This window comes from Taudactylus pleione, unplaced genomic scaffold (genome assembly GCF_031769625.1).
Source record: "Taudactylus pleione unplaced genomic scaffold, aTauple2 ptg000677l, whole genome shotgun sequence".
Lineage (NCBI taxonomy): Eukaryota > Metazoa > Chordata > Amphibia > Anura > Myobatrachidae > Taudactylus > Taudactylus pleione.
This window is the reverse complement of record NW_028285079.1, coordinates 1602314-1627307: the sequence shown is the minus strand read 5'-3', so window position 1 is coordinate 1627307 and position 24994 is coordinate 1602314. Positions and strand designations below refer to the sequence as shown.

The window sequence follows — 24994 nt, the reverse complement described above, 5'->3', positions numbered from 1 at the left end:
CCTGGCTTCAAATGGGCTGTGTGACTGGTCACCGGTTTTCCGTCTCCCATTTCTGTGAGTATGGTTATCGAGTGTTCCAGTTTTCTCTCTTTTTTTCTCCTCCTCCGGCCTTTGGCTACTTACAAACTGAGGTGCCTCTGGCTGGGGGTGGGGTTATAGGGAGAGTGGACCCAAGTGCATCCTGGGAGCTAAAAGCTTTAACTGCGTGGTGCCCGGATTTGGTTCCCAACCTATACCCCAAGGTCAACCCTGTGGACCCTATGGACTTCGTAGAAACAGAGATAACAAAGGTAAGTTCTTACCATATCTCTTGTTATATACATGTTATACAATACTGTACATTTACATATAGCACTGTACATAATATAGCAATATATACATGTTATACAATCTGTACATTTACATATAGCTCTGTACATAATATAGCAATATATACATGTTATACAATATTGTACATTTACATATAGCACTGTACATAATATAGCAATATATACATGTTATATAATACTGTACATTTACATATAGCACTGTACATAATATAGCAATATATACATGTTATACAAGACTGTACATTTACATATAGCACTGTACATAATATAGCAATATATACATGTTATACAATACTGTACATTTACATATAGCACTGTACATAATATAGCAATATATACATGTTATACAAGACTGTACATTTACATATAGCACTGTACATAATATAGCAATATATACATGTTATACAATGCTGTACATTTACATATAGCACTGTACATAATATAGCAATATATACATGTTATACAAGACTGTACATTTACATATAGCACTGTACATAATATAGCAATATATACATGTTATACAAGACTGTACATTTACATATAGCACTGTACATAATATAGCAATATATACATGTTATACAATGCTGTACATTTACATATAGCACTGTACATAATGTAGCAATATATACATGTTATACAAGACTGTACATTTACATATAGCACTGTACATAATATAGCAATATATACATGTTATACAATGCTGTACATTTACATATAGCACTGTACATAATATAGCAATATATACATGTTATACAAGACTGTACATTTACATATAGCACTGTACATAATATAGCAATATATACATGTTATACAGGACTGTACATTTACATATAGCACTGTACATAATATAGCAATATATACATGTTATACAGGACTGTACATTTACATATAGCACTGTACATAATATAGCAATATATACATGTGATACAAAACTGTACATTTACATATAGCACTGTAGATAATATAGCAATATATACATGTTATACAGGACTGTACATTTACATATAGCACTGTACATAATATAGCAATATATACATGTTATACAGGACTGTACATTTACATATAGCACTGTACATAATATAGCAATATATACATGTTATACAGGACTGTACATTTACATATAGCACTGTACATAATATAGCAATATATACATGTGATACAAAACTGTACATTTACATATAGCACTGTAGATAATATAGCAATATATACATGTTATACAGGACTGTACATTTACATATAGCACTGTACATAATATAGCAATATATACATGTTATACAGGACTGTACATTTACATATAGCACTGTACATAATATAGCAATATATACATGTTATACAAGACTGTACATTTACATATAGCACTGTACATAATATAGCAATATATACATGTTATACAATACTGTACATTTACATATAGCACTGTACATAATATAGCAATATATACATGTTATACAATCTGTACATTTACATATAGCTCTGTACATAATATAGCAATATATACATGTTATACAGGACTGTACATTTACATATAGCACTGTACATAATATAGCAATATATACATGTTATACAGGACTGTACATTTACATATAGCACTGTACATAATATAGCAATATATACATGTTATACAAGACTGTACATTTACATATAGCACTGTACATAATATAGCAATATATACATGTTATACAATACTGTACATTTACATATAGCACTGTACATAATATAGCAATATATACATGTTATACAATCTGTACATTTACATATAGCTCTGTACATAATATAGCAATATATACATGTTATACAAGACTGTACATTTACATATAGCTCTGTACATAATATAGCAATATATACATGTTATACAGGACTGTACATTTACATATAGCACTGTACATAATATAGCAATATATACATGTTATACAATACTGTACATTTACATATAGCACTGTACATAATATAGCAATATATACATGTTATACAAGACTGTACATTTACATATAGCACTGTACATAATATAGCAATATATACATGTTATACAATACTGTACATTTACATATAGCACTGTACATAATATAGCAATATATACATGTGATACAGGACTGTACATTTACATATAGCACTGTACATAATATAGCAATATATACATGTTATACAGGACTGTACATTTACATATAGCACTGTACATAATATAGCAATATATACATGTTATACAATATTGTACATTTACATATAGCACTGTACATAATATAGCAATATATACATGTTATACAATATTGTACATTTACATATAGCACTGTACATAATATAGCAATATATACATGTTATACTAGACTGTACATTTACATATAGCTCTGTATATAATATAGCAATATATAGATGTTATACAATACTGTACATTTACATATAGCACTGTACATAATATAGCAATATATACATGTTATACAGGACTGTACATTTACATATAGCACTGTACATAATATAGCAATATATACATGTTATACAATATTGTACATTTACATATAGCACTGTACATAATATAGCAATATATACATGTTATACAGGACTGTACATTTACATATAGCACTGTACATAATATAGCAATATATACATGTTATACAAGACTACATTTATATATAGCACTGTACATAATATAGCAATATATACATGTTATACAGGACTGTACATTTATATATAGCACTGTACATAATATAGCAATATATACATGTTATACAGGACTGTACATTTACATATAGCTCTGTACATAATATAGCAATATATACGTTATACAAGACTGTACATTTACATATAGCACTGTACATAATATAGCAATATATACATGTTATACAGGACTGTACATTTACATATAGCACTGTACATAATATAGCAATATATACATGTTATACAGGACTGTACATTTACATATAGCACTGTACATAATATAGCAATATATACATGTTATACAGGACTGTACATTTACATATAGCACTGTACATAATATAGCAATATATACATGTTATACAATACTGTACATTTACATATAGCTCTGTACATAATATAGCAATATATACATGTTATACAATACTGTACATTTACATATAGCACTGTACATAATATAGCAATATATACATGTTATACAATACTGTACATTTACATATAGCACTGTACATAATATAGCAATATATACATGTTATACAGGACTGTACATTTATATATAGCACTGTACAAAATATAGCAATATATACATGTTATACAATACTGTACATTTACATATAGCACTGTACATAATATAGCAATATATACATGTTATACAGGACTGTACATTTACATATAGCTCTGTACATAATATAGCAATATATACATGTTATACAAGACTGTACATTTACATATAGCACTGTACATAATATAGCAATATATACATGTTATACAAGACTGTACATTTACATATAGCACTGTACATAATATAGCAATATATACATGTTATACAGGACTGTACATTTACATATAGCACTGTACATAATATAGCAATATATACATGTTATACAGGACTGTACATTTACATATAGCTCTGTACATAATATAGCAATATATACATGTTATACAAGACTGTACATTTACATATAGCACTGTACATAATATAGCAATATATACATGTTATACAAGACTGTACATTTACATATAGCACTGTACATAATATAGCAATATATACATGTTATACAGGACTGTACATTTATATATAGCACTGTACAAAATATAGCAATATATACATGTTATACAATACTGTACATTTACATATAGCACTGTAGATAATATAGCAATATATACATGTTATACAAGACTGTACATTTACATATAGCACTGTACATAATATAGCAATATATACATGTTATATAATACTGTACATTTACATATAGCACTGTACATAATATAGCAATATATACATGTTATACAGGACTGTACATTTACATATAGCACTGTACATAATATAGCAATATATACATGTTATACAGGACTGTACATTTATATATAGCACTGTACAAAATATAGCAATATATACATGTTATACAATACTGTACATTTACATATAGCACTGTAGATAATATAGCAATATATACATGTTATACAAGACTGTACATTTACATATAGCACTGTACATAATATAGCAATATATACGTGTTATACAGGACTGTACATTTATATATAGCACTGTACAAAATATAGCAATATATACATGTTATACAATACTGTACATTTACATATAGCACTGTAGATAATATAGCAATATATACATGTTATACAAGACTGTACATTTACATATAACACTGTACATAATATAGCAATATATACATGTTATACAATATTGTACATTTACATATAGCACTGTACATAATATAGCAATATATACATGTTATACAGGACTGTACATTTATATATAGCACTGTACATAATATAGCAATATATACATGTTATACAATACTGTACATTTACATATAGCACTGTACATACTATAGCAATAAATACATGTTATAAAATACTGTACATTTACATATAGCACTGTACATAATATAGCAATATATACATGTTATACAGGACTGTACATTTACATATAGCACTGTACATAATATAGCAATATATACATGTTATACAGGACTGTACATTTACATATAGCACTGTACAAATTATAGCAATATATACATGTTATACAATACTGTACATTTACATATAGCACTGTACATAATATAGCAATATATACATGTTATACAATACTGTACATTTACATATAGCACTGTACATAATATAGCAATATATACATGTTATACAGGACTGTACATTTACATATAGCACTGTAGATAATATAGCAATATATACATGTTATACAGGACTGTACATTTATATATAGCACTGTACATAATATAGCAATATATACATGTTATACAGGACTGTACACTTACATATAGCACTGTACATAATATAGCAATATATACATGTTATACAGGACTGTACATTTACATATTGCACTGTACATAATATAGCAATATATACGTGTTATACAGGACTGTACATTTATATATAGCACTGTACAAAATATAGCAATATATACATGTTATACAATACTGTACATTTACATATAGCACTGTAGATAATATAGCAATATATACATGTTATACAAGACTGTACATTTACATATAACACTGTACATAATATAGCAATATATACATGTTATACAATATTGTACATATACATATAGCACTGTACATAATATAGCAATATATACATGTTATACAGGACTGTACATTTATATATAGCACTGTACATAATATAGCAATATATACATGTTATACAATACTGTACATTTACATATAGCACTGTAGATAATATAGCAATATATACATGTTATACAAGACTGTACATTTACATATAGCACTGTACATAATATAGCAATATATACATGTTATACAATCTGTACATTTACATATAGCACTGTACATAATATAGCAATATATACATGTTATACAGGACTGTACATTTACATATAGCACTGTAGATAATATAGCAATATATACATGTTATACAGGACTGTACATTTACATATAGCACTGTACATAATATAGCAATATATACATGTTATACAGGACTGTACACTTACATATAGCACTGTACATAATATAGCAATATATACATGTTATACAGGACTGTACATTTATATATAGCACTGTACAAAATATAGCAATATATACATGTTATACAATACTGTACATTTACATATAGCACTGTACATAATATAGCAATATATACATGTTATACAGGACTGTACATTTACATATAGCACTGTATATAATATAGCAATATATACATGTTATACAATACTGTACATTTACATATAGCACTGTACATAATATAGCAATATATACATGTTATACAGGACTGTACATTTATATATAGCACTGTACAAAATATAGCAATATATACATGTTATACAATATTGTACATTTACATATAGCACTGTACATAATATAGCAATATATACATGTTATACAATACTGTACATTTACATATAGCACTGTATATAATATAGCAATATATACATGTTATACAGGACTGTACATTTACATATAGCACTGTACATAATATAGCAATATATACATGTTATACAAGACTGTACATTTACATATAGCACTGTACATAATATAGCAATATATACATGTTATACAGGACTGTACATTTACATATAGCACTGTACATAATATAGCAATATATACATGTTATACAGGACTGTACATTTACATATAGCACTGTACATAATATAGCAATATATACATGTTATACAATCTGTACATTTACATATAGCTCTGTACATAATATAGCAATATATACATGTTATACAATATTGTACATTTACATATAGCACTGTACATAATATAGCAATATATACATGTTATACAAGACTGTACATTTACATATAGCACTGTACATAATATAGCAATATATACATGTTATACAATATTGTACATTTACATATAGCACTGTACATAATATAGCAATATATACATGTTATACAAGACTGTACATTTACATATAGCACTGTACATAATATAGCAATATATACATGTTATACAATACTGTACATTTACATATAGCACTGTACATAATGTAGCAATATATACATGTTATACAAGACTGTACATTTACATATAGCACTGTACATAATATAGCAATATATACATGTTATACAGGACTGTACATTTACATATAGCACTGTACATAATATAGCAATATATACATGTTATACAGGACTGTACATTTACATATAGCACTGTACATAATATAGCAATATATACATGTTATACAAGACTGTACATTTACATATAGCACTGTACATAATATAGCAATATATACATGTTATACAGGACTGTACATTTACATATAGCACTGTACATAATATAGCAATATATACATGTTATACAGGACTGTACATTTACATATAGCACTGTACATAATATAGCAATATATACATGTTATACAGGACTGTACATTTACATATAGCACTGTACATAATATAGCAATATATACATGTGATACAAAACTGTACATTTACATATAGCACTGTAGATAATATAGCAATATATACATGTTATACAGGACTGTACATTTACATATAGCACTGTACATAATATAGCAATATATACATGTTATACAATACTGTACATTTACATATAGCACTGTACATAATATAGCAATATATACATGTTATACAGGACTGTACATTTACATATAGTACTGTACATAATATAGCAATATATACATGTGATACAAAACTGTACATTTACATATAGCACTGTAGATAATATAGCAATATATACATGTTATACAGGACTGTACATTTACATATAGCACTGTACATAATATAGCAATATATACATGTTATACAGGACTGTACATTTACATATAGCACTGTACATAATATAGCAATATATACATGTTATACAGGACTGTACATTTACATATAGCACTGTACATAATATAGCAATATATACATGTTATACAGGACTGTACATTTACATATAGCACTGTACATAATATAGCAATATATACATGTTATACAGGACTGTACATTTACATATAGCACTGTACATAATATAGCAATATATACATGTGATACAAAACTGTACATTTACATATAGCACTGTAGATAATATAGCAATATATACATGTTATACAGGACTGTACATTTACATATAGCACTGTACATAATATAGCAATATATACATGTTATACAATCTGTACATTTACATATAGCACTGTACATAATATAGCAATATATACATGTTATACAGGACTGTACATTTACATATAGCACTGTACATAATATAGCAATATATACATGTTATACAGGACTGTACATTTACATATAGCACTGTACATAATATAGCAATATATACATGTTATACAATACTGTACATTTACATATAGCACTGTACATAATATAGCAATATATACGTGTTATACAGGACTGTACATTTACATATAGCACTGTACATAATATAGCAATATATACATGTTATACAAGGCTGTACATTTACATATAGCACTGTACATAATATAGCAATATATACATGTTATACAGGACTGTACATTTACATATAGCACTGTACATAATATAGCAATATATACATGTTATACAGGACTGTACATTTACATATAGCACTGTACATAATATAGCAATATATACATGTGATACAAAACTGTACATTTACATATAGCACTGTAGATAATATAGCAATATATACATGTTATACAGGACTGTACATTTACATATAGCACTGTACATAATATAGCAATATATACATGTTATACAGGACTGTACATTTACATATAGCACTGTACATAATATAGCAATATATACATGTTATACAGGACTGTACATTTACATATAGCACTGTACATAATATAGCAATATATACATGTTATACAATACTGTACATTTACATATAGCACTGTACATAATATAGCAATATATACGTGTTATACAGGACTGTACATTTACATATAGCACTGTACATAATATAACAATATATACATGTTATACAATCTGTACATTTACATATAGCTCTGTACATAATATAGCAATATATACATGTTATACAGGACTGTACATTTACATATAGCACTGTACATAATATAGCAATATATACATGTTATACAGGACTGTACATTTACATATAGCACTGTACATAATATAGCAATATATACATGTGATACAAAACTGTACATTTACATATAGCACTGTAGATAATATAGCAATATATACATGTTATACAGGACTGTACATTTACATATAGCACTGTACATAATATAGCAATATATACATGTTATACAGGACTGTACATTTACATATAGCACTGTACATAATATAGCAATATATACATGTTATACAGGACTGTACATTTACATATAGCACTGTACATAATATAGCAATATATACATGTTATACAATACTGTACATTTACATATAGCACTGTACATAATATAGCAATATATACGTGTTATACAGGACTGTACATTTACATATAGCACTGTACATAATATAGCAATATATACATGTTATACAATCTGTACATTTACATATAGCTCTGTACATAATATAGCAATATATACATGTTATACAGGACTGTACATTTACATATAGCTCTGTACATAATATAGCAATATATACATGTTATACAAGACTGTACATTTACATATAGCACTGTACATAATATAGCAATATATACATGTTATACAATACTGTACATTTACATATAGCACTGTACATAATATAGCAATATATACATGTTATACAATACTGTACATTTACATATAGCTCTGTACATAATATAGCAATATATACATGTTATACAGGACTGTACATTTACATATAGCACTGTACATAATATAGCAATATATACATGTTATACAAGACTGTACATTTACATATAGTACTGTACATAATATAGCAATATATACATGTTATACAATACTGTACATTTACATATAGCACTGTACATAATATAGCAATATATACATGTTATACAATACTGTACATTTACATATAGCATTGTACATAATATAGCAATATATACATGTTATACAATATTGTACATTTACATATAGCACTGTACATAATATAGCAATATATACATGTTATACAAGGCTGTACATTTACATATAGCACTGTACATAATATAGCAATATATACATGTTATACAAGACTGTACATTTACATATAGCTCTGTACATAATATAGCAATATATACATGTTATACAATATTGTACATTTACATATAGCACTGTACATAATATAGCAATATATACATGTTATACAATACTGTACATTTACATATAGCACTGTACATAATGTAGCAATATATACATGTTATACAAGACTGTACATTTACATATAGCACTGTACATAATATAGCAATATATACATGTTATACAAGACTGTACATTTACATATAGCACTGTACATAATATAGCACTATATACATGTTATACAGGACTGTACATTTACATATAGCACTGTACATAATATAGCAATATATACATGTTATACAGGACTGTACATTTACATATAGCACTGTACATAATATAGCAATATATACATGTTATACAATACTGTACATTTACATATAGCACTGTACAAAATATAGCAATATATACATGTTATACAAGACTGTACATTTACATATAGCACTGTACATAATATAGCAATATATACATGTTATACAATACTGTACATTTACATATAGCACTGTACATAATATAGCAATATATACATGTTATACAAGACTGTACATTTACATATAGCTCTGTATATAATATAGCAATATATACATGTTATACAGGACTGTACATTTACATATAGCACTGTACATAATATAGCAATATATACATGTTATACAGGACTGTACATTTACATATAGCACTGTACATAATATAGCAATATATACATGTTATACAGGACTGTACATTTACATATAGCACTGTAGATAATATAGCAATATATACATGTTATACAGGATTGTACATTTACATATAGCACTGTACATAATATAGCAATATATACATGTTATACAATACTGTACATTTACATATAGCACTGTACATAATATAGCAATATATACATGTTATACAATACTGTACATTTACATATAGCACTGTACATAATATAGCAATATATACATGTTATACAGGACTGTACATTTACATATAGCACTGTACAAAATATAGCAATATATACATGTTATACAGGACTGTACATTTACATATAGCACTGTACATAATATAGCAATATATACATGTTATACAATACTGTACATTTACATATAGCACTGTACATAATATAGCAATATATACATGTTATACAAGACTGTACATTTACATATAGCACTGTACATAATATAGCAATATATACATGTTATACAGGACTGTACATTTACATATAGCACTGTACATAATATAGCAATATATACATGTTATACAGGACTGTACATTTATATATAGCACTGTACAAAATATAGCAATATATACATGTTATACAAGACTGTACATTTATATATAGCACTGTACAAAATATAGCAATATATACATGTTATACAGGACTGTACATTTACATATAGCACTGTACATAATATAGCAATATATACATGTTATACAAGACTGTACATTTATATATAGCACTGTACAAAATATAGCAATATATACATGTTATACAGGACTGTACATTTACATATAGCACTGTACATAATATAGCAATATATACATGTTATACAGGACTGTACATTTACATATAGCACTGTACATAATATAGCAATATATACATGTGATACAAGACTGTACATTTACATATAGCACTGTACATAATATAGCAATATATACATGTTATACAGGACTGTACATTTACATATAACACTGTACAAAATATAGCAATATATACATGTTATACAATACTGTACATTTACATATAGCACTGTACATAATATAGCAATATATACATGTTATTCAAGACTTTACATATAACACTGTACAAAATATAGCAATATATACATGTGATACAAGACTGTACATTTACATATAACACTGTACAAAATATAGCAATATATAAATGTTATACAAGACTGTACATTTACATATAGCACTGTACATAATATAGCAATATATACATGTTATTCAAGACTTTACATATAACACTGTACATAATATAGCAATATATACATGTTATACAATACTGTACATTTACATATAACACTGTACATAATATAGCAATATATACATGTTATACAGGACTGTACATTTACATATAGCACTGTACATAATATAGCAATATATACATGTTATACAAGACTGTACATTTACATATAGCACTGTACAAAATATAGCAATATATACATGTTATACAGGACTGTACATTTACATATAGCACTGTACATAATATAGCAATATATACATGTTATACAAGACTGTACATTTACATATAGCACTGTACATAATATAGCAATATATACATGTTATACAGGACTGTACATTTACATATAGCACTGTACATAATATAGCAATATATACATGTTATACAGGACTGTACATTTACATATAGCACTGTACATAATATAGCAATATATACATGTTATACAAGACTGTACATTTACATATAGCACTGTACATAATATAGCAATATATACATTTATACAAGACTACATTTACATATAGCACTGTACAAAATATAGCAATATATACATGTTATACAGGATTGTACATTTATATATAGCACTGTACATAATATAGCAATATATACATGTGATACAAGACTGTACATTTACATATAGCACTGTACATAATATAGCAATATATACATGTTATACAGGACTGTACATTTACATATAGCACTGTACATAATATAGCAATATATACATGTTATACAGGACTGTACATTTACATATAGCACTGTACATAATATTGCAATATATACATGTTATACAGGACTGTACATTTACATATAGCACTGTACATAATATAGCAATATATACATGTTATACAGGACTGTACATTTACATATAGCACTGTACAAAATATAGCAATATATACATGTTATACAAGACTACATTTACATATAGCACTGTACAAAATATAGCAATATATACATGTTATACAGGATTGTACATTTATATATAGCACTGTACATAATATAGCAATATATACATGTGATACAAGACTGTACATTTACATATAGCACTGTACATAATATAGCAATATATACATGTTATACAGGACTGTACATTTACATATAGCACTGTACATAATATAGCAATATATACATGTTATACAGGACTGTACATTTACATATAGCACTGTACATAATATAGCAATATATACATGTTATACAGGACTGTACATTTACATATAGCACTGTACATAATATAGCAATATATACTTGTGATACAATACTGTACATTTACGTTTAGTAGAATAAAGCGACTGCAGAGGTTCCCAGCTTTGTCCTCAATGCGCCCTCACAGTCCAGGTGTTAGGCACATCCATGGCTGAGCACAGATGGTTAGATGAAAAGGAATGAGGTATCTGTGCCCAAGCATGTGGATATCCTTAAAACCTGGCCTCTTAGGATGCCTTGAGGACAGAGTTTGGGAACCACTGGACTTCAGATTAAAGTTTTCTTAGGTCTGAGATGTTCTGGGTCCGATTCTGAATCGGATGTAGATGCGCCCACAGCAGCGTCTATTGGTGGTCGCCCGTCTGCGACGTTATGCGAATGCCGCTACAAACTCCTTCCCTTGTTTACATCCATTCAGCCGAAAGTGCAACAACTGAAACGACGCCCGTGCATACAGTAATACGCCCGTGCATACAGTAATACACACCCTGTCAGCGCCCGTGCATATACAGTAATAGGCCCGTGCATATACAGTAATAGGCCCGTGCCTACAGTAATAGGCCCGTGCCTACAGTAATACCCATTCACATTTCTGTCATTCCTTTAGATTTGCTATGGAATCATTTACGGGATGGGGGCCAAATCCCTGGGGGAGCAGATGGGAATTGAGGAGAACGACGCTGCTTGTTACATTGAATCTTTCAAGGCCAGATACACAGGTAAGAGATGAGAGGCGCCCGTCCTGCGCTATCCGTCTGGCTGTAATACTGATGTCATGAGCACTGATACGATTCTGTGTATGTGGGGAGGGGGCAATGATCGCGATCTCTAGGGGGTGATGGGCAGGACACTGGGGATTCAGCGGATATCATTACATCAACCTATGATTAAAATGACATAATATATCTAGTATTAGGAAATATTAAGGAGAAACCTCTTCTATTAGACAGTAAGTAACATGTAATGATCTTCAAGTAGGACTCAGAGCTTACGTGGTTCTTTCAGGGACTGGTAGTTCCTAATAATATAGCTATAGTATATCATATCAGGCAGTCTGTGCCCAGCTTTATATCTACTTACTCAGCACCTGAAATACCATCGTAATCAGATGTGAGACCACCGATAGTGGAGCTAGTACAGATGGTGATACCATCGTAATCAGATGTGAGACCACCGATAATGGAGCTAGTACAGATGGTGACACCACCGATAGTGGAGCTAGTACAGATGGTGATACCATCGTAATCAGATGTGAGACCACCGATAATGGAGCTTAGTACAGATGGTGATACCATCGTAATCAGATGTGAGACCACGATAATGGAGCTAGTACAGTTGGTGATACCATCGTAATCAGATGTGAGACCACCGATAATGGAGCTAGTACAGATGGTGATACCATCGTAATCAGATGTGAGACCACCGATAATGGAGCTAGTAAAGATGGTGATACCATCGTAATCAGATGTGAGACCACCGATAATGGAGCTAGTACAGATGGTGATACCATCGTAATCAGATGTGAGACCACCGATAATGGAGCTAGTACAGATGGTGATACCATCGTAATCAGATGTGAGACCACTGATAATGGAGCTAGTACAGATGTGATACCATCGTAATCAGATGTGAGACCACCGATAATGGAGCTAGTACAGATGGTGAGACCACCGATAATGGAGCTAGTACAGATGGTGATACCATCATAATCAGATGTGAGACCACTGATAATGGAGCTAGTACAGATGGTGATACCATCGTAATCAGATGTGAGACCACCGATAATGGAGCTAGTACAGATGGTGAGACCACTGATAATGGAGCTAGTACAGATGTGATACCATCGTAATCAGATGTGAGACCACCGATAATGGAGCTAGTACAGATGGTGAGACCACCGATAATGGAGCTAGTACAGATAGTGATGAGGGATTTGGTAAAATAAATATCACCATGATCTTTCTGTTCTCAGGTATTCAGAGGTTTCTGAAAGAGACAGTGAAGAACTGTGCTAGCAATGGCTTTGTACAGACCATCCTGGGCCGACGCAGGTACCTCCCGGCCATCAAGGACTCCAATCACCACGCCAGGGCTCACGTGAGTTTTAATAGGAATTTAAAAAGTGTAAAGTAACCACTTGCCTGGCATGGTTTCATCAGATGTGATCACACCAGACTTGGCATTCCCTGACATGGGAGCATCTGATGCGACCAGTCAGAAATGCCCACTAGGCGGCTGCGGGAAGCTAATCTCCCTGCAGCCGCCTATGTCAGAGGGACCTGCTGGCTCCCCCTCCTGTATGTCCCGAGCACTGCTGGCCAGCGCTGTCCCCGTCTCCCAATGAGTATACCCCGGCGGCTACAGAGAGAAGCAGCCACCGGGGAAGCCAGCGCCGCCCAGCCCCCCCTTCATGTTTATACCGCGGCGGCTCCAGAGAGCCGAGCCGCCAGGGAAGCCAGCCAGCCTGCTCTCCCCTTGCACATACCCAGCGGCTCCAGAGAGCCGAGCCGCCAGGGAAGCCAGCCTGCTCTCCCCTTGCATTTACCCAGCTGCTCCAGAGAGCAGCATTTACTATTGATGGCCATTGATGGTTTCATGATGATTGCTTCACACCATCGATGTTTAACCCACTGATGGCCATTCCCATGACAAAAGCTCAGCTGTGCTCTGCATGTGGGTGCAGGGAAGGGGGGGCGGGTGTATATGGTTCCAGGGAGTGGGAGGGGAGTATGTGGGTGTTGAGGAGGGGTAAAATCTGGAGGGTTGGGGGGTTTAAAATAATAATAAAAAAAATGACACTAGTGATGGGGGGTGGAAAGTCATTTTATAATGGGGGTCTAGGGGCACGAGGGGGGTGTAAGACACCCCCAGGCATATATTTTTTTTAATGAAATATTTAAAAACGTTTTTAAAAATACTTTTTAAACTATATTATATTAAAGAAACCTGACAATTAGCATTTCTTTATCTGGTACAAAATATAAAACCTAATAATAAGGGGGTTTGAGCTGTGTATAAAGTGGTGATAAATTATCTGCGCTGTTACCTGAGAGCTGGTGATGCGCTAAAGATAATTCCTCCCCCTGTGTGTGTTACAGAAAAACAACCCAATGTCTCCTATGTGGGTGATACAGGCGTCACATATTTGTGTACACTGCGCTAAAGGCGATGGCGTTGCCGCACTCCGCGGGTTACAGAGCCCCTTATTGTTTTTCAGCATAAAGTACAATAAAGAGAGATTTGTTGCAGGTAAAGTGTCAGAGAGGCTGATGGGAAATGTTCCCCGTCATGTCGGTGAGAGGAACGCGGGATGGAAGTGACTGGGTGTATAATATATGTTTATCGCACTTGTTAGGCCGAGCGTCAGGCTGTGAACACGACCGTGCAGGGATCAGCCGCTGATATCGTCAAGACTGCAACTGTGAACATTCAGCAGCGGCTGGAAGAGACTTTCCTGTCTGTGCCCAAATCCCACGGGCACCGGCTGCTGCCCCGTCACACCGGTATGTACCCTGGTCTCTGATTTGTAGGTCATTGGGGGGACAGAGAGTCTCATAGATACCAGGTGTAAGAAGAAATCTGCTCATGGTCTGTCCGGGAATACAGCACAGTGACCGATGGTCACATCTCAGCACAGATCTGATAATGGTCTGTCCGGGAATACAGCACAGTGACCGATGGTCACATCTCAGCACAGATCTGATAATGGTCTGTCCGGGAATACAGTACAGTGACCGATGGTCACATCTCAGCACAGATCTGCTCATGGTCTGTCCGGGAATACAGTACAGTGACCGATGGTCACATCTCAGCACAGATCTGATAATGGTCTATCCGGGAATACAGTATAGTGACCGATGGTCACATCTCAGAACAGATCTGATAATGGTCTGTCCGGGAATACAGTACAGTGACCGATGGTCACATCTCAGCACAGATCTGCTCATGGTCTGTCCGGGAATACAGTACAGTGACCGATGGTCACATCTCAGCACAGATCTGATAATGGTCTGTCCGGGAATACAGTACAGTGACCGATGGTCACATCTCAGCACAGATCTGATAATGGTCTGTCCGGGAATACAGTACAGTGACCGATGGTCACATCTCAGCACAGATCTGATAATGGTCTGTCCGGGAATACAGTACAGTGACCGATGGTCACATCTCAGCACAGATCTGCTCATGGTCTGTCCGGGAATACAGTACAGTGACCGATGGTCACATCTCAGCACAGATCTGATAATGGTCTATCCGGGAATACAGTATAGTGACCGATGGTCACATCTCAGAACAGATCTGATAATGGTCTATCCGGGAATACAGTACAGTGACCGATGGTCACATCTCAGCACAGATCTGATAATGGTCTGTCCGGGAATACAGTACAGTGACCGATGGTCACATCTCAGCACAGATCTGATAATGGTCTGTCCGGGAATACAGTACAGTGACCGATGGTCACATCTCAGCACAGATCTGATAATAGTCTGTCCGGGAATACAGTACAGTGACCGATGGTCACATCTCAGCACAGATCTGCTCATGGTCTGTCCGGGAATACAGTACAGTGACCGATGGTCACATCTCAGCACAGATCTGCTCATGGTCAGTCCGGGAATTCAGCACAGTGACCGATGGTCACATCTCAGCACAGATCTGATAATGGTCTGTCCAGGAATACAGTACAGTGACCGATGGTCACATCTCAGCACAGATCTGCTCATGGTCTGTCCGGGAATACAGTACAGTGACCGATGGTCACATCTCAGCACAGATCTGATAATGGTCTGTCTGGGAATACAGTACAGTGACCGATGGTCACATCTCAGCACAGATCTGATAATGGTCTGTCCGGGAATACAGTACAGTGACCGATGGTCACATCTCAGCACAGATCTGATAATGGTCTGTCTGGGAATACAGTACAGTGACCGATGGTCACATCTCAGCACAGATCTGATAATGGTCTGTCCAGGAGTACAGCACAGTGACCTATGGTCACATCTCAGCACAGATCTGATAATGGTCTGTCCAGGAATACAGTACAGTGACCGATGGTCACATCTCAGCACAGATCTGATAATGGTCTATCCGGGAATACAGTACAGTGACCGATGGTCACATCTCAGCACAGATCTGATAATGGTCTGTCCAGGAATACAGTACAGTGACCGATGGTCACATCTCAGCACAGATCTGCTAATGGTCTGTCCGGGAATACAGTACAGTGACCGATGGTCACATCTCAGCACAGATCTGATAATGGTCTGTCCGGGAATACAGTACAGTGACCGATGGTCACATCTCAGCACAGATCTGATAATGGTCTGTCCGGGAATACAGTACAGTGACCGATGGTCACATCTCAGCACAGATCTGATAATGGTCTGTCCAGGAATGCGGTACAGTGACCGATGGTCACATCTCAGCACAGATCTGCTCATGGTCTGTCTGGGAATACAGTACAGTGACCGATGGTCACATCTCAGCACAGATCTGATAATGGTCTGTCCTGGAATACAGTACAGTGACCGATGGTCACATCTCAGCACAGATCTGATAATGGTCTGTCCAGTAATACAGTACAGTGACCGATGGTCACATCTCAGCACAGATCTGATAATGGTCTATCCGGGAATACAGTACAGTGACCGATGGTCACTTCTCAGCACAGATCTGATAATGGTCTGTCCAGGAATACAGTACAGTGACCGATGGTCACATCTCAGCACAGATCTGCTAATGGTCTGTCCGGGAATACAGTACAGTGACCGATGGTCACATCTCAGCACAGATCTGATAATGGTCTGTCCGGGAATACAGTACAGTGACCGATGGTCACATCTCAGCACAGATCTGATAATGGTCTGTCCAGGAATGCGGTACAGTGACCGATGGTCACATCTCAGCACAGATCTGATAATGGTCTGTCCGGGAATACAGTACAGTGACCGATGGTCACATCTCAGCACAGATCTGATAATGGTCTGTCCAGGAATGCGGTACAGTGACCGATGGTCACATCTCAGCACAGATCTGATAATGGTCTGTCCGGGAATACAGTACAGTGACCGATGGTCACATCTCAGCACAGATCTGATAATGGTCTGTCCGGGAATACAGTACAGTGACCGATGGTCACATCTCAGCACAGATCTGATAATGGTCTGTCCGGGAATACAGCACAGTGACCGATGGTCAGATCGCAGCACAGATCTGATAATGGTCTGTTCGGGAATACAGCACAGTGACCGATGGTCAGATCTCAGCACAGATCTGATAATGGTCTGTCCGGGAATACAGTACAGTGACCGATTGTCACATCTCAGCACAGATCTGATAATGGTCTGTCCGGGAATGCAGCACAGTGTCACATCTCAGCACAGATCTGATAATGGTCTGTCCAGGAATACAGTACAGTGACCGATGGTCACATCTCAGCACAGATCTGATAATGGTCTGTCCAGGAATACAGTACAGTGACCGATGGTCACATCTCAGCACAGATCTGATAATGGTCTGTCCGGGAATACAGTACAGTGACCGATGGTCACATCTCAGCACAGATCTGATAATGGTCTGTCCGGGAATACAGTACAGTGACCGATGGTCACATCTCAGCACAGATCTGATAATGGTCTGTCCGGGAATACAGTACAGTGACCGATGGTCACATCTCAGCACAGATCTGATAATGGTCTGTCCGGGAATACAGTACAGTGACCGATGGTCACATCTCAGCACAGATCTGATAATGGTCTGTCCGGGAATACAGTAGTGACCGATGGTCACATCTCAGCACAGATCTGATAATGGTCTGTCCGGGAATACAGTACAGTGACCGATGGTCACATCTCAGCACAGATCTGATAATGGTCTGTCCGGGAATACAGTACAGTGACCGATGGTCACATCTCAGCAGAGGAGGGGAAAGACAAACATCACTGACCACTGAGGAGTTCTTCTTCTGTGTCTGTGTGTGTGTGTGTATGTATGTATATACATGTATGTAAAGACTTTGTATGGATTACTCTGTGCTGTACATTCTATCAGTGGCGTCTCATGCTTTTATGTTCTGGCCCCCGAGTAAGCTCCTTGGAACTATGGAACTATGGGAGGGACGTTGCTCCCATAGTGCACGTCGGGACCCGGAAGACGGATCTCAGGGGTAAACTCCGTCCTCTGGCGCCGGTGGAGCGAAGAGGTGGGGTAGGGGTAGAGAAGGAGCCAGGTGCCCACTGGTCACACTCTCAGCGGGCACCCGGCAAATGGGGGGGGGGGGTGATCAGAGGGCCGGGCGCCCTCTAGTGGCCGGCGCCCCTAGGAAGCTCCCTAAGCTTGCCTAGTAGAAGCGCCAACCCTGCCCCTTATACTCACAGGACCCGGTCTGTCTGCACAATACCATGGACACAGGACACACAGCACATTGTATACGTCTGGTCAGTATAGATGGGGTTACTCTCCCCTCATATGTATAACCCAGGCTGGTACCTGCCATAGTCACTGACCTCCCCTTATACTCACAGGATCCGGTCTGTCTGCACAATACCATGGACACAGGACACACAGCACATTGTATATGTCTGGTCAGTATAGATGGGGTTACTCTCCCCTCATATGCATAACCCAGGCTGGTACCTGCCATAGTCACTGACCTCCCCTTATACTCACAGGATCTGGTCTGTCTGCACAATACCATGGACACAGGACACACAGCACATTGTATACCTCTGGTCAGTATAGATGGGGTTACTCTCCTCTCATATGTATAACCCAGGCTGGTACCTGCCATAGTCACTGACCTCCCCTTATACTCACAGGATCCGGTCTGTCTGCACAATACCATGGACACAGGACACACAGCACATTGTATACGTCTGGTCAGTATAGATGGGGTTACTCTCCCCTCATATGTATAACCCAGGCTGGTAACTGCCATAGTCACTGACCTCCCCTTATACTCACAGGATCCGGTCTGTCTGCACATTACCATGGACACAGGACACACAGCACATTGTATACGTCTGGTCAGTATAGATGGGGTTACTCTCCCCTCATATGTATAACCCAGGCTGGTACCTGCCATAGTCACTGACCTCCCCTTATACTCACAGGATCCGGTCTGTCTGCACAATACCATGGACACAGGACACACAGCACATTGTATACGTCTGGTCAGTATAGATGGGGTTACTCTCCTCTCATATGTATAACCCAGGCTGGTACCTGCCATAGTCACTGACCTCTCCTTATACTCACAGGATCCGGTCTGTCTGCACAATACCATGGACACAGGACACACAGCACATTGTATACGTCTGGTCAGTATAGATGGGGTCACTCTCCTCTCATATGTATAACCCGGGCTGGTACCTGCCATAGTCACTGACCTCCCCTTATACTCACAGGATCCGCTCTGTCTGCACAATACCATGGACACAGGACACACAGCACATTGTATACCTCTGGTCAGTATAGATGGGGTTTCTCTCCTCTCATATGTATAACCCAGGCTGGTACCTGCCATAGTCACTGACCTCCCCTTATACTCACAGGATCCGGTCTGTCTGCACAATACCATGGACACAGGACACACAGCACATTGTATACGTCTGGTCAGTATAGATGGGGTCACTCTCCTCTCATATGTATAACCCAGGCTGGTACCTGCAATAGTCACTGACCTCCCCTTATACTCACAGGATCCGGTCTGTCTGCACAATACCATGGACACAGGACACACAGCACATTGTATATGTCTGGTCAGTATAGATGGGGTTACTCTCCCCTCATATGTATAACCCAGGCTGGTACCTGCCATAGTCACTGACCTCCCCTTATACTCACAGGATCCGGTCTGTCTGCACAATACCATGGACACAGGACACACAGCACATTGTATACGTCTGGTCAGTATAGATGGGGTTACTCTCCTCTCATATGTATAACCCAGGCTGGTACCTGCCATAGTCACTGACCTCCCCTTATACTCACAGGATCCGGTCTGTCTGCACAATACCATGTACACAGGACACACAGCACATTGTATACGTCTGGTCAGTATAGATGGGGTTACTCTCCTCTCATATGTATAACCCGGGCTGATACCTGCCATAGTCACTGACCTCCCCTTATACTCACAGGATCCGGTCTGTCTGCACAATACCATGGACACAGGACACACAGCACATTGTATACGTCTGGTCAGTATAGAATGGGTTACTCTCCCCTCATATGTATAACCCGGGCTGGTACCTGCCATAGTCACTGACCTCCCGTTATACTCACAGGATCCGGTCTGTCTGCACAATACCATGGGCACAGGACACACGGCACATTGTATACGTCTGGTCAGTATAGATGGGGTTACTCTCCTCTCATATGTATAACCCAGGCTGGTACCTGCCATAGTCACTGACCTCCCATTATACTCACAGGATCCGGTCTGTCTGTACAATACCATGGACACAGGACACACAGCACATTGTATACGTCTGGTCAGTATAGATGGGGTCACTCTCCCCTCATATGTATAACCCAGGCTGGTACCTGCCATAGTCACTGACCTCCCATTATACTCACAGGATCCGGTCTGTCTGCACAATACCATGGACACAGGACACACAGCACATTGTATACGTCTGGTCAGTATAGATGGGGTTACTCTCCTCTCATATGTATAACCCAGGCTGGTACCTGCCATAGTCACTGACCTCCCCTTATACTCACAGGATCCGGTCTGTCTGCACAATACCATGGACACAGGACACACAGCACATTGTATACGTCTGGTCAGTATAGATGGGGTTACTCTCCCCTCATATGTATAACCCAGGCTGGTACCTGCCACAGTCACTGACCTCCCCTTATACTCACAGGATCCGGTCTGTCTGCACAATACCATGGACACAGGACACACAGCACATTGTATACGTCTGTGCTGCCGCTCCATCACCCCTCCGGGCACCGCAACTCCATATCACCACTTGGTACTTACGATGAGGGGCTCCCGGGGACCTTGCTAGCTGACCCCACAGAGGACCCCAGACTGCAACTCAGATGCAGGGGACAGGTAAGGCAGGTTACCGCTTGCAGTAGCCCGCGGCTGTGCAGTCTTACCTCCGGTCTCAGGGGACAGACTGCTGAGAGAGAACACCGGCCTCGACCGCGTGATCCACTAGACCACCAGGGTACATATGGTGCGGGAATCCAGCCTCCTGGTGGTCACAAATCAGCCAGGGGAGGTCAGCTTTTCCTATTACAGCGGCCCCTCCCCCAGCTCAAGGCGCCATTCCACCGCGGTCTGGATGCTCTGAGCTGCTCTCCTCCTCGGACCCCGCCCCCTCAAAGGTCTCCGGCGGCCATTTTCTGCAGGCTCAGCCACAGCGCTCTGGGTAACGCTGGGTCCGGTCCCCCTACATACCTGTTATAAAAGGTGATCCGAGCTACTGACGGACGCCAAGCAAGCTGATTGGCCTCAGGCTTAGGGGCGGGGTTTAGGGGGGAGGGACCGTTGCATCCTGACAGTTGAAAGCTTAACTGTTTGGTGTCCGGTCCTTATCCACCAGCTACACCCCATGGCATCCCTGTGGACCCTATGGACTTCGAAGAAATAGAGTTAACAAAGGTAAGTTTTACCATAAGTCTGATTTTATAAGAATGTTACCAAATGTCCTGCAAGCCTCAGGCTAAGTGATAACTGTCCCTTATACACTATCTCACCTATAACGCCAGACATCGTGCGGAATTACTAATGCAGGGCTTCCCAACCATGGTCCAGATTTACTTATTCAGATATCCCTAAATTTCAGCTATTTACAGTTCTCCTCCGGATTATACTGTATATGATTATATAGTGTGATAGTTACTGGTCTCCTATGGATTATACTGTATATGATTAGATAGTGTGATAGTTACACTTCTCCTATGGATTATACTGTATATGATTAGATAGTGTGATAGTTACAGTTCTCCTATGGATTATACTGTATATGATTAGATAGTGTGATAGTTACAGGTCTCCTATGGATTATACTGTATATGATTAGATAGTGTGATAGTTACAGGTCTCCTATGGATTATACTGTATATGATTAGATAGTGTGATAGTTACAGGTCTCCTATGGATTATACTGTATATGATTAGATAGTGTGATATTACAGTTCTATGGATTATACTGTATATGATTAGATAGTGTGATAGTTACAGGTCTCCTATGGATTATACTGTATATGATTAGATAGTGTGATAGTTACAGGTCTCCTATGGATTATACTGTATATGATTAGATAGTGTGATAGTTACAGGTCTCCTATGGATAATACTGTATATGATTAGATAGTGTGATAGTTACAGGTCTCCTATGGATTATGCTGTATATGATTAGATAGTGTGATATTACAGTTCTATGGATTATACTGTATATGATTAGATAGTGTGATAGTTACAGGTCTCCTATGGATTATACTGTATATGATTAGATAGTGTGATAGTTACAGGTCTCCTATGGATTATACTGTATATGATTAGATGGTGTGATAGTTACAGTTCTCCTATGGATAATACTGTATATGATTAGATAGTGTGATAGTTACAGGTCTCCTATGGATTATACTGTATATGATTAGATAGTGTGATAGTTACTGGTCTCCTATGGATTATACTGTATATGATTAGATAGTGTGATAGTTACAGGTCTCCTATGGATTATACTGTATGTGATTAGATAGTGTGATAGTTACAGGTCTC

General features: G+C 36.5%; 1 protein-coding gene across 1 annotated transcript in view; it reads left to right on the top strand.

The window, feature by feature from the left end:
* The window catches only part of POLQ (DNA polymerase theta), a 225038-nt gene that overhangs the window by 189658 nt on the left and 10386 nt on the right, over positions 1 to 24994 (top strand). Inside the window, exons 27-29 of the mRNA XM_088455888.1 lie at positions 13850 to 13961; positions 15215 to 15339; positions 16598 to 16745. Coding sequence (XP_088312014.1) covers positions 13850 to 13961; positions 15215 to 15339; positions 16598 to 16745 — 385 coding nt within the window. The remainder of the gene's footprint in view (positions 1 to 13849; positions 13962 to 15214; positions 15340 to 16597; positions 16746 to 24994) is intronic.